The sequence below is a fragment of the Equus caballus genome, chromosome 14, assembly GCF_041296265.1.
Source record: "Equus caballus isolate H_3958 breed thoroughbred chromosome 14, TB-T2T, whole genome shotgun sequence".
NCBI lineage: Eukaryota > Metazoa > Chordata > Mammalia > Perissodactyla > Equidae > Equus > Equus caballus.
Window position 1 is genome coordinate 94,522,801 of NC_091697.1, and position 20,190 is coordinate 94,542,990.

General features: G+C 37.5%; 1 protein-coding gene across 50 annotated transcripts in view; it reads left to right on the forward strand.

Moving 5' to 3' along the window:
* Positions 1-19,502, forward strand: part of MEF2C (myocyte enhancer factor 2C) — a 166,214-nt gene extending 146,712 nt beyond the window's left edge. For 30 of the 50 annotated variants that reach the window (XM_023618024.2, XM_070233310.1, XM_070233314.1 and 27 more), the window contains 5 exons: positions 4,983-5,155; positions 6,658-6,681; positions 7,573-7,702; positions 8,290-8,425; positions 14,789-19,502. In XM_023618024.2, coding sequence (XP_023473792.2) covers positions 4,983-5,155; positions 6,658-6,681; positions 7,573-7,702; positions 8,290-8,425; positions 14,789-15,110 — 785 coding nt within the window. In that variant the 3' untranslated portion in view covers positions 15,111-19,502. The remainder of the gene's footprint in view (positions 1-4,982; positions 5,156-6,657; positions 6,682-7,572; positions 7,703-8,289; positions 8,426-14,788) is intronic. The other 20 variants (XM_070233340.1, XM_070233342.1, XM_070233334.1 and 17 more) reach the window with 4 other exon arrangements.
* The last annotated feature ends 688 nt before the right edge of the window (positions 19,503-20,190 follow it).

The following is a 20,190-nucleotide window of genomic DNA, read 5'->3' on the forward strand; positions in this document are numbered from 1 at the left end:
AAAATATAAAAAGTCCTCAAGTAGTGTAAGGAGGAGAGACTGTCAGTGTTTGAAATTAGCAAGTTACACCTTCCATCTTCAGTCCTCATCTCACATTCCCTCAGTAACTTAACTTTTAGTGTCATTCCTGAATAATCCCTGATTTTTCCAGCATAGTCTGCATATCTGTTTTGTGGGCATCTGAAACACTTAACTAGTATTCTGGGTAGTTACCACTGCCTCTAATTGGAGCAGGAGTTTAGACGAGTGTCAGTGCAAGGCCGGCTGAAGTTATTTGAAAGGCATCATGAAAGAGTTGGGGCATTCGCTGATCCTTAAAAGTAAATTTGAATTCAACAGGAGAGCTAACACTGCTAGTTATTGAGCTGCTAGAGCAAAGACTCAGGCATATTCAGAGGACCGTGAGCTTGCCTGTGGCCATTGGAAGTTATGTTGGATAGATAGAGTGGGGCAAACTATGCGCAGTTCTGAGAGCCAAGCAGGACACCGACCCAACAGTGTTAATTAAGTATGATCTGAAAAAGGAACTTGATGGCAGCAGCACTTTAGAAAGATTTTTAGAGAAAATCTTGGGACTGTGAATTACGCTTACTGTCATACATATGCAGAAAAGTTTGCATACAGCCTTAAGGAGCTCACAACCTTCTTGAAGCCCATCTTAAGGCCTGGTGAAGAAGCCTTCAGCTAGAGACCAGGGATCCAGATGGGGGGCCATTGAAAGACCTGTCAAATGGTGATGGAGGCCTCAGCCAGGATGGTGACAATGGGGACAGAGAGAGGCATTTCTGAGGAAAAATTAGCAAGATTTGGTATCTGAATGGATGTGGAATTGGAAGGAGATGACAAGAGGACAATTTGGGAGACTTAAAAAAAAGATCGTGCCAATGAAAAACTTAGCCTTCATCCATAGGACTGGTTTCTGTTTTGTGCTTATTAGTTTTATATGCTTGATTTATAATTGAAAGTACTGGGGGAAAAAAAAGTGAAAAGGCTCATAATGTCTGAACACCCAAATAAGAGAAAGTTTCAGAACTTTGGGCTCAGAGAGCGCTACATGCTCAGTTGAGCTCTGTGAGACAAGGCAATGTCCTCCTCACACCGTCTTAAGCCAGGAATATGTTCTTTGAATTTACAACTTCTTAAAATAGGAGTCAATAAAAAAAAGCAGCAAGTGTTTTCAAGTGAACTGAAGAGAAAAAAATTTTTTTTTCTCATAACACCACATTTCAAGTTCTATTTACACTAGTTTTAATATGAGTGTTTAGAAACTTGTAGCCAGCCGAAGTAGATTCTCTTATCCTTTATCCAAATTATATCATGAATGCTTAAATTGTTTTATGTGAAACAATATTTTTACTCGAATGAAACTATAAAACCAACTGACTTTAAAGTTGGTCTGTTCTGCATTTTCTTATAATCTATAATCAGGAAATCCACTCACTCGTGCTTTATAATTTTTTTGCTTTTAAGTGGTCAAGGGAATGTGACATCTGCATACAGTCACATCTAAATTGGTAATTGTCCAGTCAGAGGGTAATTTTAAAACATAGCATGAAGAAAGATTGAATCTGTGTCTTAGAAGGTCGTTCAGAGGTGGTGTTTCCCACCTCCCCAGGCCCTGGCTTTGAACGGGGCCGTCCTCTTTGGGGAATTTATCTTAAGGCAGGACATCAGCCCCAACGCGAGGCCATGGGGTTCTGAGTGAGGAGGAGGCCGCGGTTTCCGAGCCGGTTTAAATGCAGGCTCTTCTTAGCAGTAAACCACACGCATGTATTCATCATTGATTTTCAAATGATAGGTTTCTATATCACTGGTTTAGGATCCACAGTCTTGCATTCCTGAATCTATATTATGCCAAAAGAATAACAACTTGGTGGCTGGAAACAGAAATGGTTATTATACGGCTCCAAAATGCTAGCTGGCACAATGTGCTAAAAACAGCAGAAATTCACCGGTAAAAGGCAGAATTTATTTGTTCTTAAAAATAACTTTAGGCTCTAAAAATATGATTTTTAAGAAGTGTCATCATGGTTCAAAATATTTTACATTCAATATGTGAACAGCTTAAAATATGTGACTGAATCTTCTAAAATGGCATAATTTCCAAATAACAGGAAATATTCCAAGAGGAAAATAGAATGCTTTTCAAGTCAGGTTTTTTAGTTTTAGTTTTGAGGCATTTATTGGATGAAAAACTATAATGTATGTTTACTTTTTTTTTTTTCCTACTGCTGTCCCAAATCATTGTTTAAAATGTGGGCAAAAAGACGTAGGCTTTGTTAGAATTTCTCAGAGAGTTTACTGTAGAAAATGTTTTTAAAAAAAAAAAAAAAAAAACTTCTCAGCGCCTCTGTGAAGCATTTCCATTTTCGTACACGGGCCCAGGGCTCACCATTATCACAGGACAACACATTTTACGAAGCGGTTTTACTTCCTTTTAGCAAAATAACTCCTCCATGCAAACCAGTATCTGCATCTACCGAGCCGGGGTTTTAGTTTCTTCTGATCTATTCAAGCTTCATTGCACTGCTTAACTGACTTTTTTTTCCCCTTCTTTTGAAATTACACAGCTAATTTTCCATTTGATTGTTTATTTAAACCAGATCTCACACAGGCTTAATAGATAAATGACATATGTATTCAGTGTGTCAGTCTGAACTTCGGCTGACAGGAAAGTATGGTGCAAATTTTGTGTTGGTTTTCTCATTCCCTTTTTATCCAATAGACTCTATTAATTAAAACGAAAGCCCTAATATAGTCACCGTAATGAGTTGGTAAGACTCCTTTGAGCATTCCATTTCATCAGGCATTTTTCTAAGTGAACATATGCTTTGTGTGTTATTTCTCCTGCGGATAAAAGGTAAATATATTTGTTTCGTGTGATAGCTTTCATCACAGAAAACTGTCCCAGCTAATTGTAAAAGAAAATTTTGGCTTTTGACATGTTTAGCTGGCTTTAGAAAATTAGCTAATTTTTTTAAAGTTTTATTGTAGAAGAGTAATATATATTCAGATTCAACCAACATTTCTTAAGCAACTACTGGGTACTTTACACATGTTTTGGGGGTGTTTCATTTGTTTTATTTTGGTTTTTTCCCTCCAGTAATGTGGAGAATTTTATGCACAATCCAATTGACAGATTTAATTTTGTAGTTATTTGTTATATATTCAGTCTGTTTATTCATGCATAAAATGCGACAGGTAAATGAATGGGATATGAAGAACAAATGTGCTCTACACAGCGTGCCTCTAATATATTCTAATTCAAAAGATGTTCCCATAAATATCTCCCGAAATATACCTACGCTTTGCCTTCCTGATTCCTCGTCAGCTTTAGCTCAGGCCAACACAGGAGTCTCCAGGCTGGATCACACTGCCGGGCCCTCCTAATTGCAGAATGTCCCCATGCCAGCAGATCTCTCTGTCCACTTAGAGGCCTGTGTTATACCTCTGCTGCGCAACCTTCTCAAGTTGCTTTTCCACCATTTAAACCCAAGACATTTTAGCCTGGAATTCAAGGTCTCCAGGGCCCCAGCTCCATGTCCCTCTAGGGTCTCCGACACTCCTCATGGATTCCCTTCTAACCCGGCTCCTCAAAGTGTCCCTGACTGTGCTCTGTAAATTGCCACCTCGGCCCTTTCCCAACACCCCATCGCAAGCCCAGAGATCTTACGATCTCTTCTCTTTTTTTCAAGACCCACATCAATTCCTTCCTCTTCCGTGAATCTTTATTGGATAATCTCTTCCCTCCTGGGAACTCATTGACACTTAATCTGGGTTACACTGAGGGCATCTCGCCCTCAGCTGCCTTGTCTTGGTCTCTACGTTTTACACATGTGTGTCTTGGGTTGCCACTGAGGGATCGCAGGGCCTTTGAGGACTGGGGCCTTGTCTTTGCATCCCCACCGGGTGGCACACAGTATCATTCGTCCTGGGGTAATAGATACTTGTGTTCTGCGATAATGACAGTAACAATGAGGTTTGACTGTCTCCTTTAGAGAGCTTCAGAAAACAACTGTCTAGTTTTCCAGCAAGGATTGTTGAATCAGCTAGTTGGTTTCTCTCTTTCTCTGATCAGAGGCAGCAGAGGAAGCCAGCAGATGACTTTCTGTGTCAGCTCAGGTTGCATCAACTCCCTCTGTTGCTCTTCCCGTCACGGAGCAGTATTTATGAGAAATGGAGACCTTCAGATGTCCATTTTTCTGTTAGTAGGGGCTAAACATCAGAAACCTAAGAAAACCCTTCCAGTATTCTCATTAGATGGCTACTCCTAGGCCCTGGTGAGTCAGCATTTCAGTGGAGCCATCATCCCTTCATTTCAGCTCCTGAAAAGGAGTCCTGCTTCTTTGAAGTTGTGCAAGAGCAGGAAAGCAAGGCTTCGGGTTCGTACCCTGAACTTAGCGAGGAGGGCAAAGTGGACGGAAGAAAACCTTAGGGAGAAATGACTCAAAGAAAAGGGAACTGAACAGCAAAACGTGCAAGAGGCTACTGTTCCAGCCTGTCCTAGATGTTACAGTCTTGCTGGTCTGCCCTTTCTTCATTGAAGGACATACAGACACAGAATAAAACCCAAACCACTGAACTGAAAGATGAGTCACGCCAGCCAGGCCTCTGCCGAGCTAGTCAATGAAAGTGCAGGACCGATTCTGTACTTTGCTTAGACCCTGAACGACTGTCTGACTTTCTTCCCGAGTTTTTTTAATAGAAAAAAAAGTATATGCTGACTTCTGAGCAAGTTGATATCTATTAGCTCTCTTCTCATTAAAAGTTTTTAATCTTCCTTCAGAGGAATATTAAGTAACTAACTGATTGGGTTGCTCTTCACGTGGAGGGTCAGTCAGTCAGCCCCTGGACTGTCCCTCTGTGTCATTGTGTGTCTTACCCTCCTAAGCTTTTATTTTTAATCTCGTGGAGTGTATTCTCTAGAAACATATTTGAGTCTAGATATCCACCTGAGTGTTCTCCTTGTTTTGTGTTAACAGGGAACGGGTATGGCAATCCCCGAAACTCACCAGGTCTGCTGGTCTCACCTGGTAACTTGAACAAGAATATGCAAGCAAAATCTCCTCCCCCCATGAATTTAGGGATGAATAACCGTAAACCAGATCTCCGAGTTCTTATTCCACCAGGCAACAAGAATACGATGCCGTCAGTGGTAATGCAAAACTCCATTTTAAATAAATGTTGATAATGTTCTGTATATGTTTTGCTGTTTCTGTCTTTGTCTAACTTTATGAATTACCTAAGTGCTCCCTGAAAACTAACACGTCAGTGCTATTGCTGGAGCCCTGTTTGAATTTAGCTATTATTTCTGGTCACTGGTTTGCATTTCCCTTTTCCATGTAAAAGAAGTACCAACATCCAGGAAACTTCACTTTAGGACTGGGGTTCCAGGGCAAAGAAAACATTTCCTTTTAAGGCCTCCAATTTATAATTAGAAAAAAATCATTATCTGTTACTCTGCTTATGGGACATAGGGTTTGACCAATAGTGGAATCAAACTCACAGAATGAGATATTTCAGAGCAGATTTTTACAATTTTGAACCATTTATGTCCTCAAGGCGCTGGGCAGTGAAAAATCTTTTCCATAATTTCTAAATGAACTTTCTCCTGTTCGTTGGCAATTCTTTTCTTAGGTATATTGCAGTGACAAAGTTTAATGCATCACGTCCCCTGTGCACTGCCTCAATTCGTCTTTCCATATATGTGCTTCATGCAAATAGCTCAAAAGCAGATAGTTTTAAAGTCCTAGGCATTTCTAGCACAAGATTGTATTTTACATCAAAAAACGAAGTTGTGGCACTTGTAAGAAAAATAAACAAGTAAATATGAATATAAATATAAATAATATCCCCAGACTCTATCGTTTTTCTTTCTTCTGGGTCTGCAGAGCTAAGATGAAGATAATATTGTGAGACCATATTCAACAACAAAGAGACTTACATCGATGCTCTCCAAATTAGCTTTGCTTAAGAGCGAGAAGGTTTAAAACCAAGATTCAGGAGACAAATTTAGATCATTCTGCAAACACTTTTTTTTTTCTTTCTGTGCTCTGTGGCAAGCTGCAGGGTAAAACTGTCCTGCAAGCTGATTAGTTTATTATGGCACAGTACAGATTAATTTTGAATATCAACCAGAAAAAAAATCACATAATATGCAACGTTCCCTTTGGAAAAGACTGGGCCTAATAAATAAAAGCTCCCACAGGGCCACAGCCAAGCAGCGTGGGCCGTGCATGGCAGGCTGTCTCTCTCAGCAGATTTATTCCAAGTCCCTGAGACTGGTGCTTTCCCAGGGATGCTGGTCGGTGAGGTCTCTCCCTGGCAGCCAGGTGCAGCTTCCTCCCTCCTCCGGCAACGGGGTTTCCAAGCACAATCTTTTTTTTTTTTTTCTTCAAAATGTGGTGGTGAAATAATGAACGTTGAGACACTGACCTGTGCTGAAAACTGGATAGATTGTCTTCACATTTGAGACAAACAGCTCATTAAGGGAAACAAAGAATGTCTTTGTAAGGAGTTATCTTGAGAGGCTGAATTTTAAAACTGTTTAAACTGTTGTGTCTGTCAGAAGATGCTTTTCCTTTGGTTGAGAAGATTTTGCCCAATTATAAATATTTACAAACACTAATTAATAAAACTCCTTCCCCATGCTCTCAGTCTGAGGATGTCGACCTGCTTTTGGTAAGTGGTGAGACTGCATCCCTTAAGTGGCGCTTGCAACCGGGCCTCCCAAGTGACTTTTAGGAGGAGTGGTAGCTCTAGGAAAACGGAAGGAATTTGGAAGTTGCCATAGTGTGTCAACATCGATTATATTTAAGTACCGTTAATTTCAAGTATCGCTCACAGGTGAAAAGAATGTCATGTTATTTTTCTGTCTCCACCTCGCTAAGTGAAGGCCATGTTTTCCATTTATTTTAGGACTTTATAGTAAAATTCTAACAAGCAAAAAATTTTCCTAAGTTATTTAAAAGCATGAAGATACTTATTTTTCTAAGAATTTAATTCTCATGTTCCTCAAATTTCTGTGAATCTTTAATGTCCTTGCTGTAAGGAGTTACATATGCACGTTAGCTGCTTTGCCATCTAGTTGGAGGGAAGTTTAGAAGAATCTGAAAAAAGTGGTCAGAGCACCACCTGCTGGTCAGAATATAGCATGAAACACTACCTGATGTGCTTGCTGTATATATAGAACTGAGCATTAAAAACACCATGGTTGATTTTAATTTTTAAAAAAATTTGCATTTGAATAAAAACTGAAACAATGGAAGTACAGTATACATATTTCATCAGTTTTCAACATAGTCTGTTTTTACCCATAATAAAGCTATGGTACTTGTTACTAGTTCAGTTGCCTAGGAGATACTGATGTAATGGGTTACTATGGCAACAACTGGTCTCTTGAAGGATTGTAAATGATAGGGTTGGCAGAGTTCATAGAGACACATGTTAAATGATTAATTTCATGAGATTTGTACCAAGTTATCTCTTTATGTGCAAAACTAATACTGAAATCTAATATTTTTAACTTTTTAAAAAATTCCATCAGTAATGTCTTTTTATTTACTTTAAAAGAATCAAAGGATAAACAACTCCCAGTCTGCTCAGTCATTGGCTACCCCAGTGGTTTCCGTAGCAACTCCTACTTTACCAGGACAAGGGATGGGAGGCTATCCATCAGCCATTTCAACAACATATGGTACCGGTGAGTAGCTTTGCCATGTTCAAATAGTACATTAAATACTTTTTATTAAAAAGCAAAATGAAAAAGATATTACTTTTTCATCTGTTAGAAATCTTTATTTAGTACCTGTAGTGTCCAGAGCACTATACTGTTACCTATTTGTTACCAGGACAAAATGAATATCCACATTTTTCTTTCTTAAGTGACTGAAAATTTTATTAACCCAACCTGAATTCAGTATAGAAGAACAATTTGCAGGAAAATGAGCTGTTATTTCTTTCATGTAATAGCTCACTTTCTTTGGATTGTTTAAAAAACATTTCTAGATCATCAAATATGTATATACTGTAATACCAGATTGAAGTTCCAATAAACTAGAATTTTAGGCTATACTACTTTGAAGTTTTCATGGAATTTTTGGTATATGGTATCTCTCTTTTAAATAAAGATTGATCCTAATGTTTTATCTCCCTCTCCCCACCAAAATAAAAAAGATTTATAACAATCATTAAATAATACTGATAGAATATTTAAAAACTGAAAATGTTTATTCTGTTCACCATTTGATAATTTCCAAATTACCCTTATTGCTTTATTCTTTGATCTAGAGTACTCTCTGAGTAGTGCAGACCTGTCTTCTCTGTCTGGGTTCAACACGGCCAGCGCACTCCATCTTGGGTCAGTAACTGGCTGGCAACAGCAACACCTACATAACATGCCGCCGTCCGCCCTCAGTCAGCTGGGGTAAGCAATACTACTTCTTTTAGAATACGCTTTCAGAATGCATTTTTAAATGACAAATGGCAGTCTCTAAATATGCACTCTAACGTCCCGTTAGAGGATGTAAAATTCTACTTTATCAAAATCTGAAAGTAATTCTCAGATCAATACTTTTCAAGTAGCTTAAATATTACTTTCCTTTTTCTTTAAGAGGAGGGAGCTCTGGGATAATGAAATAAATGATTTCTCTATCGTTTTAAGCAACATTTGTTTCCTCTTCTATCAGTGATAAATTTTTATTTAGTTAAATTGTCAAATAGCTCATGTGAGACGTAAGATGGCATTTATAGTTTGACGTTCCTTAAGTTTTTGAGATATTTGGGAATCCTTCTCACTCAGCATAAACCACATAGTTTATGCTAGTGTTACCCTAATACTCATGGGATCAACTATCCCACTGATATACGGATTTCATATATTTATAATGTATTCATGGTATAGTTGTATATTTATAGATATTGTATGAATATAAATATATATGTGTATGTACATACATATACTAATTACCTAAGTTTGGGTATAAAAGTAATTTTTGTTGTTTTCTGAAGTCAGAAGATGTGTATTTCTGCCCCCTTGTGGTAGTTTTGAAATATGTCTTTATCATAGAAATGACTTGTGTCATTTATCAATGGAAATGTTCAAACTTTACAAGGCCTGAATTCACAGCTCGCACTGCTTGTAAAACAAGTAATTTTTTTAAGTTTAAAACATGAACTGAAGACCTGACTTTAAGCTTAACTAATAACTCAAAAACTGCAGTTAATCTTCTAAAGAAAGTACTAGAAGGATATAAGATATTTAAAGATAATAGGTTTTTATATTTTAGAAACATTCTATATGCCTACCCTACTTTTGCTTTTCTGCTGAGCCATTTGGTTAGAGTGGTTAACTAGTTCTGCATTCGTATTTCTAAGGAGATAATGAGAATAAAACACTGATTAGAATAAACATCACTGATTGCTATCACAACTTCATCTCTGTTACCCCTCCCCCACCCCGTGAGCTTTCACGTGGACTTAATTTCACATAGATTAGTGCTCTGATTATGGAGTCTTCACCCATTCACCGATTGCTATGCACATTCTACTCACTAATCACTATTGTTGAAAATCTAACCTCTCATGTAAATAATAGAATAAACTCACTGGACACTCTTGCTCTGCTTTCTTGAGAGGTGAACTTCGAAAATACATTAAATATTGATCAGCAACAGTGTTTCTTTCTTTAGGATAACACTTAAATTTCCTCAGAAATGTTAACTCTCCAAGTAGACATTCATTGCAATAACTTTTTCAGGTTAATTATCACTAAGTACATCACACCATCCAGGCAATCTTAAAATACACACATGCGGCGTTGTACTTCTGTGGCTCAGCAGGGACTCCACTGTACATGCTTCTTGTCAAAAAGAAAGGTAGCTGTTCACGTCACATTTTTCACAATATTCATCCATTAAAAGACTAGATTTCCTTAGAAATTATCAATGTCAAAAGCCATATTATTTTCTCTGAATGTGGCTTTCTTTTTTCTTTTGTTTTCAGTAACAGCTGACAATTTGCATTTTTGCATAGAAAATACATATTTATTTACATATTTTAAGTATATTACTATTTTAAAATTCTCTTCTATGTCAAGGGAAGAATCTATTTCTCCACCATCCTTTATAGAGGCTTCAGTAAAAGAGAAAGGAGTGACAGCCCTGGACTAGAGAGGAACTTAATTACAACAGCCAGGGATGAAGCATTTTGTTTAGTTCCGGTTTCTTTCAACACCGATTGTCATGGTGCATGATTTGACTCTGAATTTAGTCTATGAGTTTTTATTGCACTTAATCACTTCCCTTATCCCTCAAATAGATACCCCTTCCAGTCATTCTAATTGTGGCCTGCCTTCCTTCTTTCCTCCTTTCCTTCCTTCCTTCCTTCTTTCCTCTCTCTCTTTCTTTCTCTCCCTCTCTCTCTCACACAAACACAGTAGTTTTCAAAGGTTGCCTCAAATGGATTGGCCCATGTTCGCACAATTAAATCTTAAACCGTTTTTTAAAAATCCCAAGTTGTAATATTTATGTAAAATAAGTAGTACCAGCTGCCTAAATTCCTTATAGTGTAAATCAATTTTTAAAATCAATATTTTTCCAAGTCAAAGTAGCCTCATATACTTGTGTGGTGGATTCACATTCTTTTGGAGAAATGCAGTGTTCAAAGCAGAGTAGGGCCTGGCCCCATGGCCAAGTGGTTAAGTTTCTGTCCTCTGCTTCGCTGGCCCAGGGTTTGCTGGTTCTGATGCTGTGCATGGACCTACAAACCGCTCATCAAGCCATGCTGTGGGGGCATCCCACATAAAGGAATTAGAATGACCTACAACTAGGATATACAACTATGTACTGGGGCTTTGGGGAGAAAAAAAAGAGGAAGATTGACAACAGATGTTAGCTCAGGGCCCACGTAAAAGAAAAACAGCAGAGTAAAATATATTTCAGTTCCACCAAAGTAGATATAGTAGTCCCCCTTATCCGTGGGGGATATGTTCCACCACCCCCAGTGGATGCCTGAAACTGAGGATGGTACCAAACCCCATATATACTATGTTTTTTCCTATACATACATACCTATAATAAAGTGTAATTTATCAATTAGGCACAGTAAGAAACTAACAACAATAACTTCTCTTTGGCACCTCTGAATTGCCAGCATCACTACTCTTGAGCTTTTGGGCCATTATTAAATAAAATAAGGGTTCCTTGAACACAAGCACTGTGATACCACAGCAGTTGATCTGATTGCGGAGATGGCTACTAAGTGACTAATGGCCAGTAGAGCGAGTAGCATATACAGCGTGGAAACACTGGACAAAGGGATGATCCACATCTGGGGCAAGACAAAGCCAGATGGTGCAAGATTTCATCATGCTACTCAGATGGCATGCAATTTAAAACTTATGAATTGTGCATTTCTGGAATTTTCCATTTAATATTTTTGGACAGAGTTTGACCACGTGTAACTAAAACCATGGAAAGCGAAACGGGGGATAAGGGGGACTACTGTATTTCCAGCAACCCAAGAGGGTCACTACAATTCTTTCTCAAATTAAAAACGTATAAAAGAGCTCTTTGTATTTTGTTCATGGAAATACCTTTAAGTCTTCAAAGCTGTCCTCTTAACACTATCTAGTATCTGATCTTATCTAATCAAGTTAGATAAACAGCATAAACTGATTTGATGTAGGGAGCAGAGATGACCGGCAGAAGGAACTTGCCATCAAAAGTTAGTGAAAGTCATTTGAATACTAATATTTGAGGAATTGACCCTCAAATTTTTTGATGTTTTACTCCTACCACCACAAAAAAGGGCAAGCTGTTTTCTGGAAGCATTTATGTACATCATTTTTGTTGATGTGGGTGTTCAGTACATACTGAGAGAGATAACTTTAAGTAAAGATGACTTCTAAAAGGTTAGGTTAAATATAGTTCGATAGTCTAATTTCCAGGCGGAGGCAGGAAGAAATGTGAATAAAACTACCCAGTCACATTTCATTTCTGAACAATTATACAGCAGGGTAGGTGTTTCCCAGTTGGAAGACATCTGTAGTAGATTAAAACCTGCAGCAGGATTTGCTGTGGGCAACTCGCATATCTGGCTTCTGTCTCCCCACCCACCTCTTTATCACCCACACATATGAAGTATTTCACAATTCTCTGTGTCTACAAAGATTTCATTCTCAAGAACGAGTAGACCGACATGCTTACATCTGAATCTAGCATATATACAGCTAAGAGACTTTTAGTGCTCCTTTTTCTTTTCAAGAAAATATTTCTTTGATAACAGAGACTAGCCAACTAAATTTCATTCTACTTTGAATCCTATACCACAGTATAATGAAGCTGAATCTAAAATATTACTTACATTTCCTTACTGTGGATTTAGTGTTCCCAGAACTACTCAAAATGCTTCATATATGCTTTCAGTGTCAAATGAAATGCCACCAAAAGATAAACTTAGCGACCAACCTGTTTGTTTAAAGGAAGGGATAACCAGTAGGTGTTTTAGCTTTTGTGGGGAAGAGATGGAGTAAGACCTGTACCAGCCAGTTGACATTGGGAGATACGCAAACAAGGAGATAATGCCCCTTCCAAAGCTGTAATAAAGAAACAGAATGTTGATTTTGTTACTTTTTGCTAAACTTATCCAAATTAACTGCTTATTCTGCTCCAACTCACCAAATATTTTTTCAAATTTTCCATGTCACCCTGCCTGTGAAGACAGTGTAAATGTCTAAGGGCAGGCAAAAGTATTTATTGATATGCCACTTTATTTTCAGACTCCTAATTGACATTGGTTATTAAACAATTGTGTGATTCATTAGTAGAAGCATTTAATTAAATCTTAGTGAAACAGTCTTTCTTATCCAGAGCCAGGAAAATTCTTCCTTCCAGAAATCAAAAGATGACTTCCTTGGACATCAGAATGAATCATTAAGTAACTTTGAACCAAGATAAAATAGTCCACCATTATGGATCTTTTTTAAATACAGGTGTCCCCTCCCCATTTTAACATCTTCTTGATTTAAAGATTATTTAATTAGAAGTCTTAGAAAATTAGTTTACTAGTGTAGACTGTAAAATAAAAACTACAAATAAATAACTACAGGTCTAAGCTAGTGACTGAAAATTCTATACACTCAATGTAGTATCTTAATATAAGTGCTAAGACTGCTTCCATTCTATAAGATCGTAAAAGCCAGAGAAAGAAAGGCTTATCCGGGAAAGACATAATTCTCCTCTATGTTATTCTCGACGTTAGCTCATCTATTAATAAGAGAAGGAAAGTAATTCTTTGCCAGTAGGTGGTGCTTTTGCATAAAACATCACTCAAAGATAAGCTCATTTCTGACTAATTTTATATCTCTATACATCTCGAGCCTGAATTACATCTCCCAAAACGTCAGCCCCAAGTTACTCCACCTTTTCCTCTGAAACATATACCCATTTTCTCGCTGCTGATAAGGACATTTTTAATGCCGTCCAATTCTCCCCATTCGAAACTAACATAATCACATACGCAAGTAGGTGGACTTGCTCTCCTTTGTTTAAAATGGGTGTGTCTGTATGGATCATTCTTTACTGTGACTCTTCCTCAGTTAAAGAGATTTCTGTACTTTCTTGACCCATATGGGCAAAGTAATGCTGACTCTAGCCATGCATGTTAGTGCAATCAGAATGTAAGAACGGCACAAACATCTTAAAATTGATATCAGCAATGTTACTATGGTTTATCCTGATCAAAGTCATTGTGATTGTTTATCTACACTGAAGAGCTTAAAGCTTTTCCCTCCAGAATTTCAAGTATCTAAATTCTCCCACATTTCAGAAGAAGGGCAAGTTATGCTCTCCTGGAATAAATGAGGATTAGCGGTTATATACACAGTAAAATCACACTAGATCCTTCTTGGCAACAACCTTTCCTTAGGCAAATCCAGATTCAACAAGTAATGGCAGTTGTAAACAAGAGGAGAGGGTATCCAGAGGGCCACAGCAGGGAGAGACTAGCAATAGTAAAGGTGAGGTAATTGTGGAAAATAGACAGATTTTCATCTCGTGTAACTTGAAAGGATAGAGAAAGTCTAATCATTCAACAGTTTTAGTGGAATAGGAAGTCTAAGTGTTTTTAAGCCGAGACTTTTAATTTCTGCACATAATTTTCAACCTCCCTCCTCCTTCCCTTTCTTTCCCCTCTCCCCAGCTTTTCATCAGATATGATTATATGTAGCACTTTATGGATCCTATTCATTTGAAATTCGAACTCTCTTTACTTTCTCTGAAGACTATGCAATTTAACGTGTATGTGTTTGTTAAATTGAGGGAAAAATTTATATCCATAATAAACTTTTCACAGTAGTTTTCAAACACAGGCATTAGTAAATCAAAGAAGTCTAATTCAAAAGCTAAACACTGTATCTTTAGTCTTGGATTATATTTCGAATCTAGTCTAGGGAGAAATTCCATGGACACAGAAAACGCTTTTTCCAGCATGTCTTGTTCAACCTTTCTGAATCGGTAACCTATCCGTTTAGGGAGCTTGTTAGAGGCTAGAGGTATTATTCATGAGGCCTGGACCAGTTAAATACTGTAATTGCTACCAGCAAACCAAGAAAGGCATCCTAAATCGCTCTGAGAGGGTGATGCCCTGAAGTGCTTCCCAGCACGCTCTCCCCGCTCTGGGCATGCTCTGGTGTCTATGCGAGTCTTTAAGCTGATGTTTTATGTAATTGTGAGTTCCTGGGGGCTCCAGGCCTCCTCCATCTGTAACTGGGTTTCCTTTCCTCCTACAGAGCTTGCACTAGCACTCATTTATCTCAGAGTTCAAATCTCTCCCTGCCTTCTACTCAAAGCCTCAACATCAAGTCAGAACCTGTTTCTCCTCCTAGAGACCGTACCACCACCCCTTCGAGATACCCACAACACACGCGCCACGAGGCGGGGAGATCTCCTGTTGACAGCTTGAGCAGCTGTAGCAGTTCGTACGACGGGAGCGACCGAGAGGATCACCGGAACGAATTCCACTCCCCCATTGGACTCACCAGACCTTCGCCGGACGAAAGGGAAAGCCCCTCAGTCAAGCGCATGCGACTCTCTGAAGGATGGGCAACATGATCAGATTATTACTTAATAGTTTTTTTTTCTTGCAGTGTGTGTGTGTGCTATACCTTAATGGGGAAGGGGGGTCGATATGCATTATATGTGCTGTGTGTGGAAAAAAAAAAGTCAGGTACTCTGTTTTGTAAAAGTACTTTTAAATTGCCTCAGTGATACAGTATAAAGATAAACAGAAATGCTGAGATAAGCTTAGCACTTGAGTTGTACAACAGAACACTTGTACAAAATAGATTTTAAGGCTAACTTCTTTTCACTGTTGTGCTCCTTTGCAAAATGTATGTTACAATAGATAGTGTCATGTTGCAGGTTCAACGTTATTTACATGTAAATAGACAAAAGGAAACATTTGCCAAAAGCGGCAGATCTTTACTGAAAGAGAGAGCAGCTGTTATGCAACATATAGAAAAATGTATAGATGTTTTGGACAGACCCGGCAAAGGGTGGCCATTGGTAAATGTTAGGAACACACCAGGTCACCAACATCCTGAGAACGCTCACAAACCTGCAGGCATATCATTGGCGTATGGCACTCATTAAAAAGGATCAACAACCATTAAAAGAGGACCATACCTATTTTAAAAAATGTGGAGTTTGAGGGCTAACGTATTTAATTAAATAAATAAATAAATCTGGGTCTGCATCTCTTATTAAATAAAAATATAAAAATATGTACATTACATTTTGCTTATTTTCATATAAAAGGTAAGACAGAGTTTGCAAAGCATTTGTGGCTTTTTGTAGTTTACTTAAGCCAAAATGTGTTTTTTTCCCCCTTGATAAGCTTCGCTAATATTTTAAACAGTCCTGTAAAAAACCAAAAAGGACTTTTTGTATAGAAAGCACTACCCTAAGCCATGAAGAACTCCGTGCTTTGCTAACCAAGATAACTGTTTTCTCTTTGTAGAAGTTTTGTTTTTGAAATGTGTATTTCTAATTATATAAAATATTAAGAATCTTTTAAAAAATCTGTGAAATTAACATGCTTGTGTATAGCTTTCTAATATATATAATATTATGGTAATAGCAGAAGTTTTGTTATCTTAATAGTGGGAGGGGGGTATATTTGTGCAGTTGCACATTTGAGTAACTATTTTCTTTCTGTTTTCTTTTACTCTGCATACATTTTATAAGTTCAAGGTCAGCTCTCAAAAGGATAACCTGTGGGATTAGAACATATCACATTGCGACACCCTAAATTGTTTTTAATACATTCGTAATCTATTGGGTCAACTGACATCCATTGTATATACTGATTAGTTTCTTTCACGTTCCTTTTTGTTTTTGTTTTTGCATTCTTATCAAATGCAGGGCCCCTTTCTGATCTCACCATTTCACCATGCATCTTGGAATTCAGTAAGTGCATCCCCTGACTTGCCCGTATCCTCAATTATCTGGTTGATTTTCAGCCTAGAATTTGATATGCTTTTTAGAGCTATGCCCAGAATGGAGAAGCTGTATTGGGGCACATGTCCTGCAAATATGGCCCTAGAAACAAGTGATATGGAGTTTACTCGATGCATAAGTTATAAATTCCCACAGAAGAAAAATGTGAAAGATGGGGTGCTAGACGAGAAGGAAGCAGTAAAGGGATAGTTGCTTTGTCATCCGTTGCTCATTATTTTAACTGACCCTCAACAATCTTGTCAGCAACATAGGACTGTTGAACAATCCTGGTGTGTCAGGACCCCCAAATGTCACTTCTGCCTAAAGCATGTATGTCATCTATTTTTTTCTTCAATAAAGAGATTTAATAGCCATTTCAAGAAATCCCATTAAAGAACCTCTCTATGTCCCTTTTTTTTTTAATTTTTCAAGAAATAATGATGACTCTTGTCTAATATTTGTCTGTAAGGGATTAATTTTCAGACCCTTTAAAAAAGTGAGTGCCATAAAAAAAAAGTTGATATATATTGTTTAAAAGAGATTTCAGTCTAGGAATGATTTTCCTTCTCTTGGAATGTGAACATCTGTCGATTCATCTCCAACCATATGCATTGACATACACAGCAAAGAAGACATAGTTAAGATCGACACTGCAATACCATGTGTAGGGCATTTCTTATCTATTTTTTTCTTTTATGCATAGTTGCTTTGTGTTTCTCATTGTAAAAGGCTGCCGCTGGGTGGCAAAAGCCAAGATACCTTACTTAACTAGGCTTTATTTTTCTTAACTTGATCTGAAATTCACAATTAGACCACAATGCACCTTTGGTTGTATCCATATAGGATGCTAGCCTGCCTTGTACTAACGTTTTATATACTAAAAGCAAACAAACAAAAATCTATCAGCCATTTCATATATCCCACTTCTCAAGGTGTCCATGGAACATGAAAGGAAAACATTTATGCAGAGGAAAAACAGAAAACCATCCCTGAAAATACACACACGCACACACACATTTGCACATGTGGGGGGAAACTAAGAAAATCATTTTTCTCACCATAGACTTGATCCCATCCTTACAACCCATCCTTTTAACTTGAGATGTGTAAAATATGCAAACATGTCACAAATGTCCTTTGTCATTTCAAAACACTTTATCAATATCAGTAGAAACTTACTAGTGGGTGGGAAAGGGTCATTATGTGAAAAATATGAAAAAATAGCCATATTAATTTTTTACCTGCAATTTGCCTCAGCAACAAAGAAAAAGTGAATTTCTAATGCTGAAGATGAAGTAAGCTAAAGTACCAGCAGAAGCCTTGGCTATTTATAGCAGTTCTGACAATAGTTTTTTAAGAACATGAAAAGAACAAAATCACTTGAAAATGGATGCCAGTCATCTCTTGTTCCCACTACCGAATTCATATCAAGTGGTGGCAAGATAGTGAAGGGATAATCTGAGAATTTTTTAGAGATGATTTAACGAGAAGAAGCACAATTTTGATTGTGATGAGTCACTTTCTGTAAACTATCGCTGTCTATCTTTACCCTTAGACCTTATCTGTAATTTACCATTTATTGTATTTACAAAGCTAGTATGGTTTTGGGTTTTTATCACCGTAAATCCTTTGTATTCCGGAGTTTAGGGCAGAGCCCTGAGGGAGTAGCATTTTATGTAACTCACCCTAGAGTAACATTTTAGGCAACATTCTTCATTGCAAGTAAAAGAACCATAAATGGCATTTTACACAGCTACACGTATTGTTATAGCTAGTCCTATTTTAAAAGATTTTTGGTAATATTAAGCTTAAATACTGGTAACACTGATGCAATATACGCAAGCTGCACAACCTGCATATCGTATGCATTGGTGCGTGGAAGGCTGTTCATTTCAACCTTTTTTAAAATTGTGTTTTTTAGTAAAATGGCTTATTTTTTCCCAAAGGTGGAATTTAGCGTTTTATAATGATGAATATAAAAATACCTGTCATCCTCAGATCATTTTAAGGTTAACTAAAGTGAGAATTAAAAAAAAATTCTAATACACTTCTTAAAAGAATGTCTGCCCTCTCACACTTTGATGTATTTGTTTTTCTTAAATGCCCATCTTTTAACTTAGAGAGATAGCATTTTTTGCCTCCTTGATCCTTTTGTTTGTTTTGCCAGAGAGTAAATGCTTTATATTTCTTTCTTTAAAAAAGAATTTTTTTTTTAAAGAAGCAGCAGCCACTTGAACCCTCAATAAAGGCTGTTGCCTAAGCGTGGCATACTTCGTCTGTTCCCGTTTGTGCCATCTGCTGTGATGTCGTCACTTATATGGCGTTAATTTCCTGCCACTACAGATCTTTTGAAGATTGATGGAATACTGGTGTCTGTTAGAATGCTTCAGACTACAGATGTAATTAAAGGCTTTTCTTAATATGTTTTAACCAAAGATGTGGAGCAATGCAAGCCACATATCTTCTCCATTAAATTTGTCCATTTTGGTTTATTTTCATAATCGGGTATTGCATTTTGCCTTCCCTATTCATACCTCAAATTGATTCATACCTCAGTTTAATTCAGAGAGGTCAGCTAAGCGATGGATTCTGTTGTGGTTTGAAGGCAGGACCAGTGTTCTCTCCGAGCAAAGTCGACCTGGGTCACTGCAGGCGTAGGACTTGGATTGCTTCAGATGGTTCGCTGTATCATTTTTCTTCTTTTTCTTTTTCTGGGGACTTGTTTCCATGAAATGACAGTAATTAAAATAGCTTGTAAATGAGGGCATACAAGCATTCGCAACAAATATTCAAATAGAGGCTCACAGCGGCATAAGCTGGACTTTGTCGCCACTAGATGACAAGATGTTATAACTAAGTTAAACCACATCTGTGTATCTCAAGGGACTTAATTCAGCTGTCTGTAGTGAATAAAAGTGGGAAATTTTCAGAAGTTTCTCCTGCTGGAAATAAGGTATAATTTGTATTTTGCAGACAATTCAGTAAAGTTACTGGCTTTCTTAGTGATGCAGTGTCTGTGGTGCATTTTTTTTAATTAATGTTTTGCTGTTTAAATTTATTCCACATTATCATGTTTTGTAAAAGCAGCTTCTCCCACAAACGCAAGTGAGCTTCCTCAGTTTTCAACTCAAAATTCTCAAAAAGGGGCATTTGTGTTTTGGGGTGAGGATCACTGTTCTTGGGGTGATATGTGTATTCAGCCAGTGTGGGAAGTTCAAGGTTCTTGTCAGGTGGTTCAGCTTCTTTATTCTTTATAACTTGCTTAAATACACAGAATTTTCCAAAAGTCTTTGTGAAGGCACTATCATGCAATGTTAAATTATTTTTTGAACTAATATGTGTAGAAAGCACATTTGCAGATTTATTTCTGTTTTCTTCATCAAAATAGTTTCCTTAACCAAAAAAGATTGAAAGCATGGCCTTAATATCTAAATATTTGAGAAAATAGTGAATTCATACAATTTTAGAAACTATAAAATATATTCATTACCACCATTATAATTTCTAAAGGGAATATCCTTAGAAAGATCAAGGTAAATACTAATTTAGGATCTGAAAAGGAAAACAGGAAAGCTCTGGCCAACCACCTGGAGAACTTGGACTTTTGCATTCGCGGTGAATCCTGCTCTAATGAAGAAAGGAATGCAGCTTGGAGAAGGGTTACATGTGGCTTCAAAATAGCGGTGCTTTTCTC